Genomic DNA, 16,233 nt, shown 5'->3' with positions numbered 1-16,233 from the left:
TCTGAGGTTTTTGTTTCATTTAGTGCACAAAGATACAACTACAATCTTAGTTTAAATGCGTTTCACAAGATGACGCAATGGACCGGTAACCTTTTTCTACCGGTACGGCGTATCTGTGAAAATTCTTTTAAGCAAAACTCTGTTCCGTACTGTTCCGATTTGTTTTCACCGATAAGCTTTATTAAAAAAGTTCTTACCACTGGTTCGCTTTAAATGGCTACGAACGAATAGCAGACTTCCGTCGGTGATGTTCAGTCGAGCGAGAGACCCATTGGTAGCTCGGCAATCATCAATGGCCCTTTTGTATGGAACCCGCGCGGTCGAAACTAAGTAGTCGGTCATTTCGTCGCTTTTCCAGTGGCTTGCTACTTTACCTGTTGCTGTCATTTGAAAAATAATTTAAACTTTTTTGTTTTTTGATGTAGACCGTTCCTTAAACATTATTTTTGCCAACTTTTACGTATTTATATACAAAAACTTTTCGCGCTTCGTGCGTACTTCTATACATTTGTATACGAGTTTGGTTCGTTTTGAGGAAATCTATTTTTCGAAGATTTATTGTTTTATGATTTAACTTTGTCACGTCATTCCTAAAAATTGTTATCACCCAACAAATAAAAATGCTGGATTCGCCCCTGATAATTGGGTATTCCCCCAAAAAAGTTTACAAGCGAATTAGTGGAATCAACTTAGAATAAACAAAATAAACTAAAAAAACAAAAAAAAAACTTTATCCCAATGCTGCCGAATAATGTTATCCAAAACTTCTTTAGAATTTTAAATTGACTGATTTACGGCGTGATCAGCGGTATTTTTTCATTTTTTAAATATCTACTGTAAAACTTACCACAAATAATGCCAATCCGAAGAAGTAAGATAAATCCGTATAAGAACATATTCCTATAGGCCTACTCCCGTTAAAAAAATTCCTACAAAATTCACTTTCGAAAGTTTAACTATAGTTTTTCATATAATATATTCCTCGATTTAAATGCTCTCCTCCGGTTGTTCCATGTAGCTGCGTTACGCTGGGGTATTGTCTATTGCTAAATTAAACCTGTTGTCCGGTTGCAAATTTTAATATTAGATTAAGGAAGCGGATGTCTGCTAGAAAGTGTACACCCCCACTAGACATTAGCTGTATCCAGCACAAGGTGTGACGTATCAGTGCTGTGTCGTCACAAACGTCGGTGTATGACGTCATACTAAAGTGTAACTGAAATTTGCTTGTTAGCGATAAATAAACGTGCAACGCGTCATACGCAATTTAACTGATTAAGTCAGGCAATTACATTGACAAATTTGTGTGTTTATGGCCTCCCTCACCATACGGGTTACTGTGGCATAAATATCCTTGAAGTTTGGACGTGACATTTATGAATTGCGGCATATTGTATTTAATCAAATTTTTAGTTACAGCCGAATTGACTAATTTTAATGGATGATTTTAGAAAGATAGCTTTTATAAGTTTGATAGGCAGTAACTTTCGTTTAATTTTTTATAATTCAACGAATGCCAGAGCTATCAAACAGCAAACGACTGTTCAATTCTGTGCATATAGCATTATAAAAAATATATACCTTTCCTTTTAATCTCTTTAAGCAACATGTTTAAAAGTAATGGATTAATGTCGTATGTATACTTCTCTAATACTGCCTAGCGGAAAAAGCGTTTATTGCGCTGTTCACATTTTGCAAAGCGTGTTGTATAAACCATCCTAATCTTGTGTTAGCCTATTACCCTTACACTTTTGGAAGCAACGTCTCACTTTCAACGCAGTGTTGTAAATAAGTCACTCAAAGTGAATTGAGTCCCAGTCAAGTCATTTGTAAAATAACTTAACTTCAAGTCAAGTATTTTCGAATAAATAACAAGTTAAGTCCCAGTCTAAATCAATTGCCCAAGTCAAGTCCCAGTCAAGTCATAACTAGAGCAAGTCAACTTCAAGTCCTGGTCACAAAAATAGAACATTAAACTAATATAACCGATAAAGTCGTTGGATAATGAGCAATAACTCAAGTACCGGTAAAAAAATAACACCAACGCATTACACAGCAAGTGAATTGTTTTATGTGCAATAATTAAGATAAATAACCAAATTTTATAAAAAAATGCCTCATAAAAACACTTCATTTCAACCAAAGTAATTTGTCCAAAAGACATAAATCAAGTCAAGTTGTTTTTCCAAAAGACTTAAGTCCAGTTGAGTCATTTTAAACCAATGACTTAAGTGAAGTCATTGACTTAAGTCTTTGCAACACTGTGTCCCAGTCAAGTTATTTGTAAAATAACTTAAGTCCAAGTCAAGTCTTTTCGAATAAATAACAAGTCAAGTCCCAGTCCAAGTCATCAGTTGCGCAAGTCAAGTCCCAGTCAAGTCATAATTAGAGCAAGTCAACTTCAAGTCATGTCCTTGTCATAAAAATAAAGCGTTAAACTATTAGAATTTTTAAACTCGCATGATTATGAACAATAACTGAACTAAAAACTAACGAAAACGGAACATATAGCAAGCAATTTGTTTTTTGTGCAAAAATTTGGACAAATAGCTCAATTTTATAAAAAAATACTTGAAGAAATTCTTTATTTCAACCCAAGTCATTCGTTCAAATGACTTGAGTCAAGTCAAGTCATTGGTCCGAAAGACTTAAGTCAAGTCAAGTAATTTTGCCCAAAAGACTTAAGTCAAGTCAAGTCATTTAAAATCAGTGACTTAAGTCAAGTCATTGACTTAAGTCATTACAACACTGCAACATAGTCATCTCTAGTCTGCTTCTTCAGCGATTTCTCTAAACCTCTTTGTATACCGTAGCAATAAACGAACAACTAACATTGCAAAACACTGAGGTGCCGCCGAACGGTCGAATACGCCGAATTTCACATTTAAAGATGTAAATATTTAGTGTGCGTTAATGTATTTCAATTTTGGTATGCCTTAAATTTAGTATGTGCATTTCAAAATCTAAAATAAAAGATAACTTTTGATTGCGGTAAAATATTTATTAAGTATATCCGCACAGCAATCTTGATTAGTTTTACGTTTACCATGTCATGCAAAACAGCTTGAAAAGATTAGTTTTACTATATCTGGGTCTATAAATGACCCTAACGCAAATTCTTAAAAAAACAAATTGACCAGTAAAATATTGTGCTTGTTTCGTATGTTATTGCTAGACTCATCCCAAGAAACGTTAATGCGCGATCCTCTCATCGGACGTGCGGCAAAATTTGCTCGAATTTTGATTGACACACCCTGAGTCATTACGTTTTAAGCGTGCGAAACGCCGTAAATGGAGTTTTCGGAGGTTTAAAAAAATTGTTAGATGTTATCGGCATTTGTTTAAATAGTTGAACTAGCCTTTTCGCTGCTTTTGCTCTTAAATGTCACAGTAATGCTCAAAGTAAATGGATTTTTCGTTGCGATTTAATTTCAAATTACTTGTTTTCCTATCTTGTTGAGTAATAAGCAGATTTAGAAAAAAGCGAAATACTTTAGCGAATTCCTTATAAAATATTGCCAAACAGATTAACTCGAATGTTGGTGGAAATGCAGGTCGACGTACTGATATTTCGTATCCGTATGATAATGTAGTAACTAGTTGCATAAAACTTCGGCGCTCTTTCACTATTGTACGTGAAAAGTTATGCAAAAAAAATATTAATAATACCGCTTACCACAACGCATATTGTTTGGGTTAGGGTGCGGGTTAGCGTTTGGGTAAGGGTGGGTCAAGTAATATTTTGTTTATTATTAATAATAACTTGACCCACCCTCAACCAAACGCTAACCCGCACCCTAACCAAAACAATATGTGTGGTATGCGGCATTTGAAGAAAGTTTTTTTTTTTTTTAATTTTTACATACAATAGTGAAAGAGCGCCAAAACTTCTCATTGACTTGTTGTTGTACAAGCATTTTAGTGAAAATAACAGTGTGGTTAGTTAACAAGTCAAGTATAATGAAAAATGCCATCACATTGCTAAATATTGCAAGCTAGAATTATTTGCTGCTGTTCTAAGAATCCTACAATTTTTATAGGCTCAGTAACGAAATCAGTTATTAAATTTGACGTTGCAAACTGGGGGAACACATATAATACTTGACCAACCCGAATCCAAGTAATTTGCATTTATTTAACAATTATTTAAATAGAAAATTAGCCTAAACTCAGGTGGGCATGAAATATTTTTGTAATGGGGTTGGTAGCCAGGTTTAAAAGTAAGGCTTGTTAGTAAGGCTTTTTTCCCACTCTGCTGTTGTCATATTTCATATAAAATCAAAATAAATCTTTGACGCACTAATTGTTTTCAGTATGGTACTCCATTTTCAGCTGTGCAAATTATACAAATAACATTATTTTAGCCGCGCAATTTTGGCAGAAATGTTATTACAGCCGCTCAATTTCAATCTGCAAAATCATCTCCCCCGTGCAAAATCCAAAGTTTCCAACCTGGGTTGATAGCATTGCTAACATTATTTGAAAAAAATGTAGTAGGATTCTAGACCAGCACCCATTATTGCCTTTAACAACAACTATTTTAAAGTGTGGATTGTTTAAAGCACTGGCTAACGTTTGTGATATTGCATACAGACGTTAAAAATAAAGTTAATGCTCCCCTCCGACCAGTTGGGTAATTTTGAAAAAACTTCACATTTTAAATATTGAACATTAAATTTAGTGTAATACATTTGGTTGAACAAAACATTGATAAACAACTAAATTATACAAAATGGGTTCTTGTGTTTATGAATTTGCTTTTGTCTTCTTACAGACAAGTTCGTTGATGCTAATAAAATAGCCGAAAACAATTTGTGGCAATTGGCCTTGCCTGGATTTAGATCAGGATGAATGACATATTTTCCCACTGTAAGGACGGCAACATGGTCGCCGTCAAGGTGTGGCTGGACAACACGGAGAATGACCTGAATCAAGGCGACGACCACCTCTTCAGTCCACTGCATTGGGCCTGTCGAGAGGGGCATTCCCACATCGTGGACATGCTCTTGTTGCGTGGGGCCCGGGTGAATGCGGCCAACATGGGTGACGATACTCCGCTTCACAACGCGGCACAAATGGGCCACCACGACATCATGCGCAAGCTGTTCAAGCAAAAGGCTGATGTCAATGCCGTAAATGAGCACGGCAACACTCCCTTGCATTACGCTTGCTTTGGTCAGTTTGCTGTCTGTGCCGAAGATCTAGTGACCAACGGAGCACTGGTCACAATCTGCAATAAATACGGACAGACGCCACTCAGCAAAGCAAGACCAATGATGGCAAGAAAGTTGTCTGAACTGGCGGCTTCCCTCGGCCAAGACATGAATGAGATCCAGTACAAGGATGCTGTATGGAAGGGTACCACAAGGACCAGAGCTAAGAATGGAACTCTTAAACACGAGAATGTTGACCTTCGACAGCTCAATTTGAAAGGCAAGGTTGCCTCATCGCATTCCGGGGAGACTTGGCGGGGACGCTGGGGCCAGCAGGAAATCATAGCCAAAATATTAAAAATCCGAGACCTTACTTCAAGAAAGAATCGCGAGTTTCATGAAGAGTACCTCCGTCTGCGCATCTTTTCCCATCCCAATGTTCTCCCAGTAATGGGTATCGTCAACACCCCAAAAACCCTGGCCACCATAAGTGCACATGTTGCTGTCGGATCTTTGTACAACGTCCTGCACGAGTCTACCGTAACCGTCGATCATGCAAGAGCGCTGCTTTTTGCCACAGATATCGCAAACGGGATTGCGTTTCTACACTCTCTCGATCCCATTATTCCCCGTCTCCACATTAACAGCAAGCACATCATGATCGAAGATGGAATGAACTGTAAAATTAACATGGGCGACGTCAAGTTCTCCTTTCAAGAAGTTGGCAAATTCTACGATCCTGCTTGGATGGCGCCGGAAGCTTTGCAGCGAAAACACGAGGAAATCAATCGCAAGTCGGCCGACATGTGGAGCTTTTCCATCCTTCTTTGGGAGATGGTCACCCGCGAAGTTCCTTTTTCCGACCTTTCCAATATGGAGTGCGGAATGAGGATTTCACTCGAGGGCATGCGGGTCTCGATTCCACCCGGAATTTCCCCGCACATTTGCAAGTTAATGAAGATCTGTATGAATGAGGACGCAGCAAAGCGACCAAAGTTCGACATGATTTTGCCGATTCTTCAAAAGATGGCCGTTTAAACTTCTTTTCAAGCCTGTTAAATTGTTCAAATTCAAAATGCAAGTTCAAAGAAGATTGCAGTATTGGGAAGATGCGGCTTCAATGAAAACTATGTCATCATGCCATTCGGTTGCTTGGTAAATTTGCTTTGTTATCAAGTGAAACTTCATGTTTATTTTGTTACCAAATATATGTAAATACGGTTTTACTTAAATAACAATAATCTATCACTTTCTACTAAAAAACTTTTGTTAGCTCTTCACTATTTTTGTCGGTGACCAAAACTTTTCATTGAATTGCAATGTAGGTCTGTGCTCATGTGAAAATAAATATCGTTTTTAAAATGGTCAAACCAAAATATCGTTTCCAATCTAGCAATAGTGTTAACTGTCAAAAATGTTGTTACAGTAATATACATATTTGTTGATATACAAAGATTTTATAACTTGCCTGATGTAAAGTGATGTTGTTTGCAATTTTCATGCTTATATATATCAGATAAGAGCACACAGTGTTACAGAACCTGCCTAAAGGAGTTGCGTTGCCTCATTGATAACTTTATTCACAGCTCTTTTTCATGTACAATCGTAATATTTTATTCGGCTTCCGAATACGTTAAATTGCTTATGCTTAATCATTCGATCATGTCTATTAAATGACTTTTAAAATGTATATTCAAATTTATATAGCACAACTGTATATGTACTTATCCACACTATCGCATCGTATGCTTTGCACTTTGAAGTATACAATGTAACGTTAATCACTTGTATATCATTTACTAGCAATTTGATTTTCGGGTTTAGTACATTTTTTGTGAATTTGACGCTTTTTTGTTAAAATTGTGTTTATTTTAAGTTGTGTAACTTCAGCATAGAAGTCTATAACGCTATTGTATTCATTTGTTTAACTGTCTGCCTGCTGCTGATTAAATATGTTTATATCACATGATCTATTGTACATAAATAATGCCTATTTTTATATATTTTCCTGAGTAATACTAACCACAAATTAATGTGTATTGCAGTGCCCAGTTAAATGGTTAAACTCATTTTTCGTGTACTTCTTGGTTAGCTTAATGATATAAATGATATTTTATTTCTAAGAATATATACCATTTTTTCAAATAAACAATATTAAAGCCAAAGAATTAGTATTAACCTGGTTTCCTTAATAGTGGGCTTGGTTTTATGAACATTTTTTGCATTATTCACTTATTTTGGGTATTAAACATTCTTCCCATTTCACCACTGATAAAGGATTCCATATACTACTATTAAAGTGGTTTCTTTGAAACAAGCTGGCTTGATTCAATTTATTGTGCAAATTTTTTGTTGCTAAGTTTCATGTTAAAATGCGCTACAGTACTGCTTGTTATTTGTGTAACTAAAATGCTTTGTTGTTACTGACTAATCTAAATTTAATCTTACTGAATATCAAAAGAGTTTAACTATTTTTTTTAAATAGCAACCTTTCTACGTCTTGTCTTTAAGACCATTTTGAATGCCAAGTTTTTGTTTTCATTGTGTATCAGAGCTTAGTGTAGAATTTTTTTTAAATCTGCACATTTAAAGTGTTGTACATTATTCAGTGATCTATATATCAACCTGTTTTTATAACTTGTTTCATTGTATTTTCTCTGTAAACTAATATGCGCTGACATTTTATTTAGGTTTCTATAGTTTTTTGTTAGAAATTGGGTAAAATGTCGCGAAGATATGACTCTCGGACAACAATTTTCTCGCCAGAGGGCCGATTGTATCAAGTGGAATATGCAATGGAGGCCATTGGACATGCAGGTATTTTATTTTTGTTGTATCAACAGGAAATTGGTTGAACAAACATGTAGCCAAATATATACCTGACAAAAGCTTGTTTATAGTTGATATTTGATCATTTATTTGTTACTACGTAACCATAGTGTTGTTTGAAAGTTGTTGTAAACTTTTTATAAAATTCATAAGTTAAATAACATAAAACTAGACGTTCTCTCTCAGTAAACAGCCACCTCTACCTGGATTGAAAATAATTTTCTCATCTAACATAGGATTTTTAAAAGTCTTGAAATCTTTAAAAAAGTCTTTATATTGATTTGCGTATTGAAACGTCTTTAACAAATCCTGATTTTTTTTGCAAAATTGGTAGCCTTTCCATTTATATTATTTGCAGCTTGAGTTATGTCTTTAGAAGTGCTTCAGTAAACCAAATGTAGAACTATTTGTTATGTGGTTGACCATGGCATTTGTACTGTTTTGTTTAGAGTTATAATCAAAACATATTAAGTGATCTAATTTTCCGTCTTTAAAAAACTATAAATTTTCTCTGAAAAGCCTTTAAACGCCTTTGAATTGTTTTGTTATAAAATGTGTGTTATCCTACAAAATACCTCGCCCAAACCTAAATTTTTAACGATTTTTTTTGTGCAGGCTCATGTCTTGGTATTTTGGCAAGCGACGGAGTCGTGATTGCCGCCGAAAAGCGCAACGTTCATAAACTCCTCGATGATGTGTTTCTCTCCGACAAGATTTATACTCTGGAGGACAATATCGCATGTAGTGTGGCTGGAATCACGTCCGATGCAAATGTGCTTGTTGCAGACCTAAGAAGGATCGCACAAAGGTTGCTTTCTTATGCTATTTTTATTTGTACAGATGTGAGGCCTATGAACCTTTAATTATTATACTAATGTTAGTCGCAACTCTGGTATTTAAATGAAGGTAAAATGCAATCCAGTACTTACTGTAATTATGAATACAATCAATCATTTTTTTATGCATTTTAAGTAGTAATTGAAAGTTTCCAAAGTTATTGTCTGAAATTCAAGATTTCTGTATATATTAGGCAAAATATCGGTGTATTATTGCTTTTGTTTAAGGTTCAATTTGTGTTGCAGGTACAAATTGAGCTATCAAGAGAGCATTCCAGTTGAACAGCTTGTCATTCAACTATGCGACATTAAACAGGCTTACACACAGTTTGGAGGTATACTTGCTAAATAATATGCATCTCAATATTATCACTGAAGATCATAAATCATACCAAATAATTTAAATTTACCTGCTATTTGTTGTTGCTTTGTTTTACATTAGAAACAATTTTATATAGAACTTATGCCATTTTTTTTTTAATTATAAATTAATGTATGTGTTATACTCATTTTTTCTATAGTATTTCACCCACTTTGTCTTTCATATTACTTGGCATGTCCAATACAATTATTTAGTCATTTCTGTTAGGGTTTGTTTGATACTACAATGTATTGGTACCCCATATTTTAGGCCAGTGGTCGGCAAACTTTTTTTGTCGCAGCCCAAAGTACTCTTTTTAGCGCTGAATGTACAGATATCACACACCCCACAATTACATGATAACACTAAACTATTTAAAAGTGACTCGCGGCCCCCTAAAAATGGCTCTGCAGCCCATAGTTTGCCGCCCACTGTTTTAGGCAAAAAGTACTGTAATTTCACAAATATTTTTAAACAAGCCAAATTTATAAAATTGAAATATTTAAAGGGATTTTTTCACATTATTTAAGCAAAAAAAACATTAAATAAGTTTAGTAGCCGTAGGTTTCAACCTACTATCACTTGGTAAATGAAGGTAGAAAGGTAGAATACAGTTGGTCTTAAATTGTGGCTGAAATACCAACAACAATCTGGTACGCAATCGCCTTATAGATTACCCTAGAATCTGACAAGCACTGATCCTTCCACTTAACTTCGGGTCTCCATACCGTCCGATATTACCGAAAATCCCTAATTCTTATTATAAAGTCCTGTATTTTTCTTTAGGAATGCGACCGTTTGGCATCTCTGTCCTGTACATGGGTTGGGACAAGCACTACGGCTTCCAGCTGTACATGTCTGATCCGAGTGGAAACTACGGTGGCTGGAAGGGAACTTGTATTGGAAACAACAGCCAGGTTGTAAAAACCAAGATTTAAAAACATCTCTATTAGATTGTTTTTTTTATTATTTACTTATCTGGTACTTTTTTTTTATTTACTTATCTGGTACTCCATTAAGTAACATATCATTTTGTTTGTGTTTTTTTTTATTAGCCGTCACCAGTCAAATTTTATCATTTAAAAAGAAATTATTGCTTTGAGAACCACAGTTATGTGTACACCCTAAGACAAAAAGTTTGTGGCTTCTTAAAATTTATTAAATTTTTTTGTAAGTTTAGACAAATTGTCACTCTGTGTGCCTTACTTTATATTCAACTTTTTTAATCCGAATAAATAAATTAAAAAAAAATCTTAAAAAATTTACATTTATTATGTGCATTTGTATTTGTTCGAAATAGCCTACTGCATTTCCAAATACAATTAACTATTGTTAACATGTATGTTGATGTTTCGTATAGGCTGCCATTTCAATGCTGAAGCAGGAATACAAAGAAGACGAAACCAACCTGAATGACGCCCTGAAACTGGCAGTTAAAGTTTTAAGCAAGACGCTAGACACAAATAAACTTACGTCAGAAAGGGTAGGTTACTCGCTATCAAGCGATTCAATTCGTCTTCAATTTCCTGTATTCATCCAAATATAAATAGATTTACTTGCTCGATTTTATCATCAGAAATGATGACTTAAATGTGGCTTGTATTGTATTGTTGCCGTGACTGCATCGGTACGGGGACGCATAAGAAAGGGATATTTACTAGTTTTAGGGAGTTTATGTTTCCAGACAAAGGGAGAATTAAAAATGGTTAAAAATTGTAAGTATGCAACCAAACAGTTGCCGTGGTCAATACTGACAAGGGATCAATTGGTCACTTTGTAAGTGTGGTAGAACCCACTATGTTTGGAAAACATTTTTGTAAATGTCACTTCAAGATACACAATTTGACTCCTGTCCTCCGAGTTTGAAGTGCGTAGTGTGCTCCTAGCACCCTAAGCAAAAACCTGGGGTGTCTACCCCCATACTTTTTTAGTTTGATGCGTGTGAACTGTATTTTTTGCATTTATTAAATAATGGAAGTATAGAGCACCAAAAGTTGATTTTTTTTACCAAAATGGTCGTGCTTTTTTTACATTGTGAATAATTTCACATTGCCGTGGGTCTGCCGTCGCGACAAGTTCGCTAAACCAGTTTAGAAAAATCTTGCGAGTTTTACACGGTTGAACGTGCCACATTAAATGCCCGGAAACAGTCCTATTTCCTCTATTTACAAGGTGTAAACAGGCTGCGCTTAACACATTGTAAGCAGTCTGTTTTTTACCTACAAAGTTCCAGTTTTGCAGAGTTGTTTGCTGCTGGCACAAAAAATTACTGAAAAAATAAAAAGAATCCAACGTTTTTTGAAGTTTTTTATATGCTTGTGTCTGTTATTTTATCAGTAATCTTACCGTTAGTAGCTACAGGGTTGATTTATAACGCGCTACATGTTGTTGTTCAGCTCTAACACATCGAGCCTTACCGCCCAGAACAATTCGCGCACTTTACTTTGTTCCGTTTCTCATTTCAACAAGGCCATTAATTATTCGCAGTCACGTTTAAGTGAATTGTGAGGACTTATAAGCGCCTCGTTTGCTGTAAAGCCTATTGGTCGCCCTTGATTACTTCCGCGAACCGAAAGCCCTAATGGACGTATACTCGCTGATGGCGACTTATGTGTTACAAAGCAACGCGTGTGGTTGTGTATTTCTTTTGGACAGGAAAACGAAGTTACGTAATGAATCGTTTTTTTATCAGATGGCTGAACTAACTTGCTTATGCCCTGGCCGTTGAATGCAACGGATGTAACCAGTTTTGAATGTTTTTTTTTCGTGTGAACCTATAGGTTTAGATTATAAGACAGAAGTGGCCTACGATTTTTTTTTCAGAAGGGTATAAAACGTGGCATACATTAGCGAAATGGTTGGCTGTATTTTTTTTTCATCGTCGTTTTGCCAAAGCCTTTTGTAACACCATTCGAAACCAATCTGGAGTACTGGGTGAATTTTAAGATTAATAACTTTCCGTGAGAGTATAAAAGCAAGTATACGATAAAATCTAAATGATTTTGATGTTATGGAATACCCCAGATGTCATATTTTAATTAAAATTGCCCCCAAAACCCTTGTTATTGTGTTTTAAGTTAAATGAGGACACGGTTAATACCCACTGAGAAGTGTCAATACAAAGAATGCGTAGTGTACTGTTTTAATTTATTGATATACTGTATGCTCAATATTGTGTTGTTTTGACCTTCACTGGGAAAATGTAAGGGAGCAGTGGATGCTATAGCTTTGGACGTCACCGTTGCCAAAATTTAAAAAAATTGTCTTTAGAAAAGTAACAAATTAAAGCGGTGCACTGAGTTGCTCTTATTAGTACTCAAAAGATTGTTTTTTAGTTAAGATTCGATCGTTTTTTAGCCGCCAACCTTTAACCACGTGTCACTTTCACCCTTTAACCTTCGCAGGTTGAGATCGCGACCTTGACGCGTCACGAAGGTCGTACGCTCATCACGATCCTTAGTCCGAAGGCGGTGGACAAGCTGTGCGCGGAATACGAAGAGGAGAAGGCGCGAATCGAGGCCGAGAAAAAAGAGAAAATGACTCCATCCAAACCAAAGAAGTGATCACTGTTCAGGCCTCGGCTGTTACCAAATTTTAGCCGAAAGGACCGTCGTTTTTTTGTTCTCTTTTAGTTGAAAGTCTGATGATTTGGAACTGGTCGCAAACCAACCAATCTATAGGTACATTCTCGTAGGCAAAGACGAAATAGGTAGCTCTAAATTTTTGCTTAAAGTTTCGGAACAAAAACGCCCTAGCATCGGGTTTTTTTCTTCGTTTGTCTGCAGCGAGACTTTCCCAGATTTTTTTCCAAACGCTGTTGTTCCAACTTTTGTGTGCTCTGTTTTTCTCTGGTCGCGCGTGGGCGCTGTCGAGCTGCTTTCGCAGAAGTTCAATTGTCGCGAATAGAACCTATTGAACATGTACGAAAAAACATCAACACATTTCTGTAACCTACTACAAAGTCCGACAGGCGATTTTTTATGATTGTTTAACCACGAACCGCTGCAAAATCAACGTTTTGCAATGTCCTATCAAGCCCGGACTTTGTCCTGTTGATTTTTGTCATTACTCTATCGCTAAAAGATAAAAAAATCCACACCAGCCGCCGGTCATTATCGCCATGTGTTTAAGCCAGGTCTTATCAGTTCTGGGGCCTCTACAATGGCTATCCACTCGACTTGTTTTCGACCAAATCATATGTACATAACGATCGCCTGGAAAGTTGTTATCTTGGCCTGAATTTAGAAAAGATAACCTGTTGACTTTCCAGCTAGGGTTTCGCAGAATGTACAGAATTCTACAGGTGCATCAAAGTTTCTGGGCTCTTTCCAAAAGACATAAATCAACTCCTGTCAAAAAACGCCTGCTGCACACCCATTTATTGACCAGAGATTAAGATAACTTTGGGCTTGAAGTTTCGATGTTTTCGAAGCATTTTGAACACTTCTCGTTTCTGTTGATTGCAGATCTATCGCACAAATATCCATTCCTTTATGATTTTTATTCAGCGGCCTAAAATGCACGTTTAAGACGGGATTGTGTAGATACAGTTTGTCTAACCATAAATTATACAGTTTATCCCACCAAAACCTTTTAGATATATTTCGTTTAGTTTGAATCCTGGCGAATCCCTTTTCTCGGATAATATACGCACACTAAAAAGATTCACAACCAAACATTCACATTCTTTACCTACGAGTTTTCTTATGACCTGCTAAAGTAGAGATAACATGTCACGTGGTCATATTGAAAATCTTAAGAAAACCCGTGGATTTGCCGATTACTAGAAGTTTTACATTTAACGCACTGAGAATACGAACCGAAACGGTTTGTTGCTTGCTGTACGTGCTATAACGTTTTATGACTTTTAAGCCCACAAAATGGCCACTGGTATTTTATTTGGGCCTCTTAATGGCTCTACTACAAATTATTAGTTGTTGATCACGGCTATTTTTATAAACTTCTACCGGTAGCTAGTCTTCCAAAATTCATAAACATTAGTATTTTTGAACGGACAAGTTCAGTCCCAAATCTAAAAATAGTTTTATTACTAAGTAGGGGGCTAGGGGCGTCCGATAATAGCGCAGCCGAAACCCAATGCTCAGTGGTAGTATCGGTACTCGTCCGATATCAAATCGATATGGGAATTTCCCTCGTGTTCGGTTATCAAACGCATCGATTTTATCTTAAAATGCAAATTCATAAAAAAGGAAAAGGTAAACAACCGGAGGTAACTGAACGAAATCGAGGAAACGGAAAATGGTTTTGACAAGCTGGTAAGAGAGAACATCTGTGAGGATGTCTTACAAGAGTGATTTATTTAATAAAATATACTGAAATTCGGACCAATCGATACTGAGCTACACACTGCAATGGTATTCCCGTATCAATTCTCCTAGTTGTTGCGCCAAGTGCCATGGAAAGTTACCACAGCCATTGGAAACATCTGTAAATATTAATCAAGTCGTAATTAAATTGCACCATGGCGCCTACTTCGTGACGTATTACGGAACTGTTCGCGAAATCGCGCATTATTGATCTTATCATAAAACACCCCAGCGAAGTGACATCAATCAAGCTTGTGCTAACAGTTACACCTGGCGAAACAATAAACTTGTTACTTCGATATGGCTCAATTGTGACCTAAACGTAATGCAAAACAGGTGTTGTGGTTCTTGGCATAGGGCAGTGGTTCCCAACCGAGGATTCGCGGCACACAGGGGTGACGTTTTAACGCTCAAGGGAACCGAGAGATATCTGGAAATCTTTAAAATCAGAGTTTGGCTCTTTTGGTAACCTGGAAACGTAATGTGTTTGATTCGAGGACAATAAATCAAATAACATTTTTTACAAAACCACTCAAAAAAAACAACAACTTAAAAACAAAACAAATTATGTCATGTATTTTACAAAAAAGAAAAACTAATGCGCGAAGCTAACTTAAAAACAAAACAAATTACGTTATGAATTTTACAAAAAAGAAAAATAAATGCGTAAAGCTAACGCCTTTGCAGCCAGACTTGGACAACTAGATTTATTTTAGCTTTTTAAAATTAGATTAGAATTAGATCATTTTGAGTTTTCTCAAATTAGATTAGAATTAAAATTACCGAATTCTTAAAAAAACGAATTTGAACTAGAATTATATTTTATTATTCACAATCAATTACATTTAAATCGAGAAGTATTTTAATAGGAATGTGCATGTCAATGATGTGTGTGCTAATTTTTAAGCATTTTAGCATAGCATATGATTTTTAGTCCGTGAAAATTACGTTTCAACCAAAGAGTTTGAATTCAAATTCTTTGCTTTGACTAAGAGACTAAAAATGTCGTTGGACTTCGATGCTAACACAATCTTTCACTATTAGTTTGACCTTGTTGATATAGCGGTTTAAGGTATAGCGCCATACTTGCAACATTTACCGTTTAATTCTGCTTTAAGAAGTAGGCTACTCAATTTTTACTGCTGTATTATGTACAATTACCTCTTTGTAACTGGGTCGAAAGACATATCCTTTTTTTCGACGGACATTGGTCCCGCCAGTTTGATCTTATATCATTTCTTTAACGATCTTATACCATTTCTTAAAGTTCGTTGTGCTGACGGTTTTTGGGCGTGCAAGCATTTTCTAATTTTGCCATTTGTAGTTCTTGTGATATTGTTTGGTAACGAGAGAAATTTAGCTATTTGAAACATCACGGTAATGACCGTTTACCAATAGGTGTCATCAAAAAATACCCCCCCTCTTGTTTCACCATGAGGTGTATGTGTTGACACAAGGCGATTGAAGGCATCATAGTTCTGCTTGGAAGGTAAACAAGTAAAACTCCAAGATTTGAATTCCGAGGCCTGCTTGTGCTAGTCGTTTATTTTGATAAAAAATACCTTAAAACAAACGAAACTTCCAAACAAACGTCTGACCAATGAGTTTTATGTGTGCTTTGCAAGACCAAGCCTATGTTTCATCACTCGCCAACTGATAACGTTGATGCTTACCGAAAGTGGCAGCAGACTATAGTTAAAAAAAGAGCTTATCGATTTTACGGAGTC

The 16,233-nt window shown here is 36.0% G+C and overlaps 2 protein-coding genes across 2 annotated transcripts; both read left to right on the top strand.

The window, feature by feature from the left end:
- Positions 1-4,781: 4,781 nt before the first annotated feature.
- LOC146137544 (scaffold protein ILK-like) lies at positions 4,782-7,843 on the top strand. Its single transcript, XM_083394899.1, has one exon. The coding sequence runs from the start codon at positions 4,848-4,850 to the stop codon at positions 6,189-6,191; it is 1,344 nt and encodes a 447-aa protein (XP_083251025.1). The 5' UTR covers positions 4,782-4,847; the 3' UTR covers positions 6,192-7,843.
- Positions 7,842-13,282, top strand: LOC146137543 (proteasome subunit alpha type-4-like). Its single transcript, XM_083394900.1, has 6 exons — positions 7,842-7,970; positions 8,598-8,790; positions 9,065-9,153; positions 9,966-10,096; positions 10,540-10,662; positions 12,584-13,282. The coding sequence occupies exons 1-6, from the start codon at positions 7,877-7,879 to the stop codon at positions 12,740-12,742; spliced, it is 789 nt and encodes a 262-aa protein (XP_083251026.1). The 5' UTR covers positions 7,842-7,876; the 3' UTR covers positions 12,743-13,282.
- The last annotated feature ends 2,951 nt before the right edge of the window (positions 13,283-16,233 follow it).

This window comes from Ascidiella aspersa, chromosome 7, assembly GCF_963924565.1.
Source record: "Ascidiella aspersa chromosome 7, kaAscAspe10.2, whole genome shotgun sequence".
NCBI lineage: Eukaryota > Metazoa > Chordata > Ascidiacea > Phlebobranchia > Ascidiidae > Ascidiella > Ascidiella aspersa.
The sequence above is the reverse complement of the archived record's forward strand: the minus strand, read 5'-3'. Positions and strand labels throughout refer to the sequence as shown.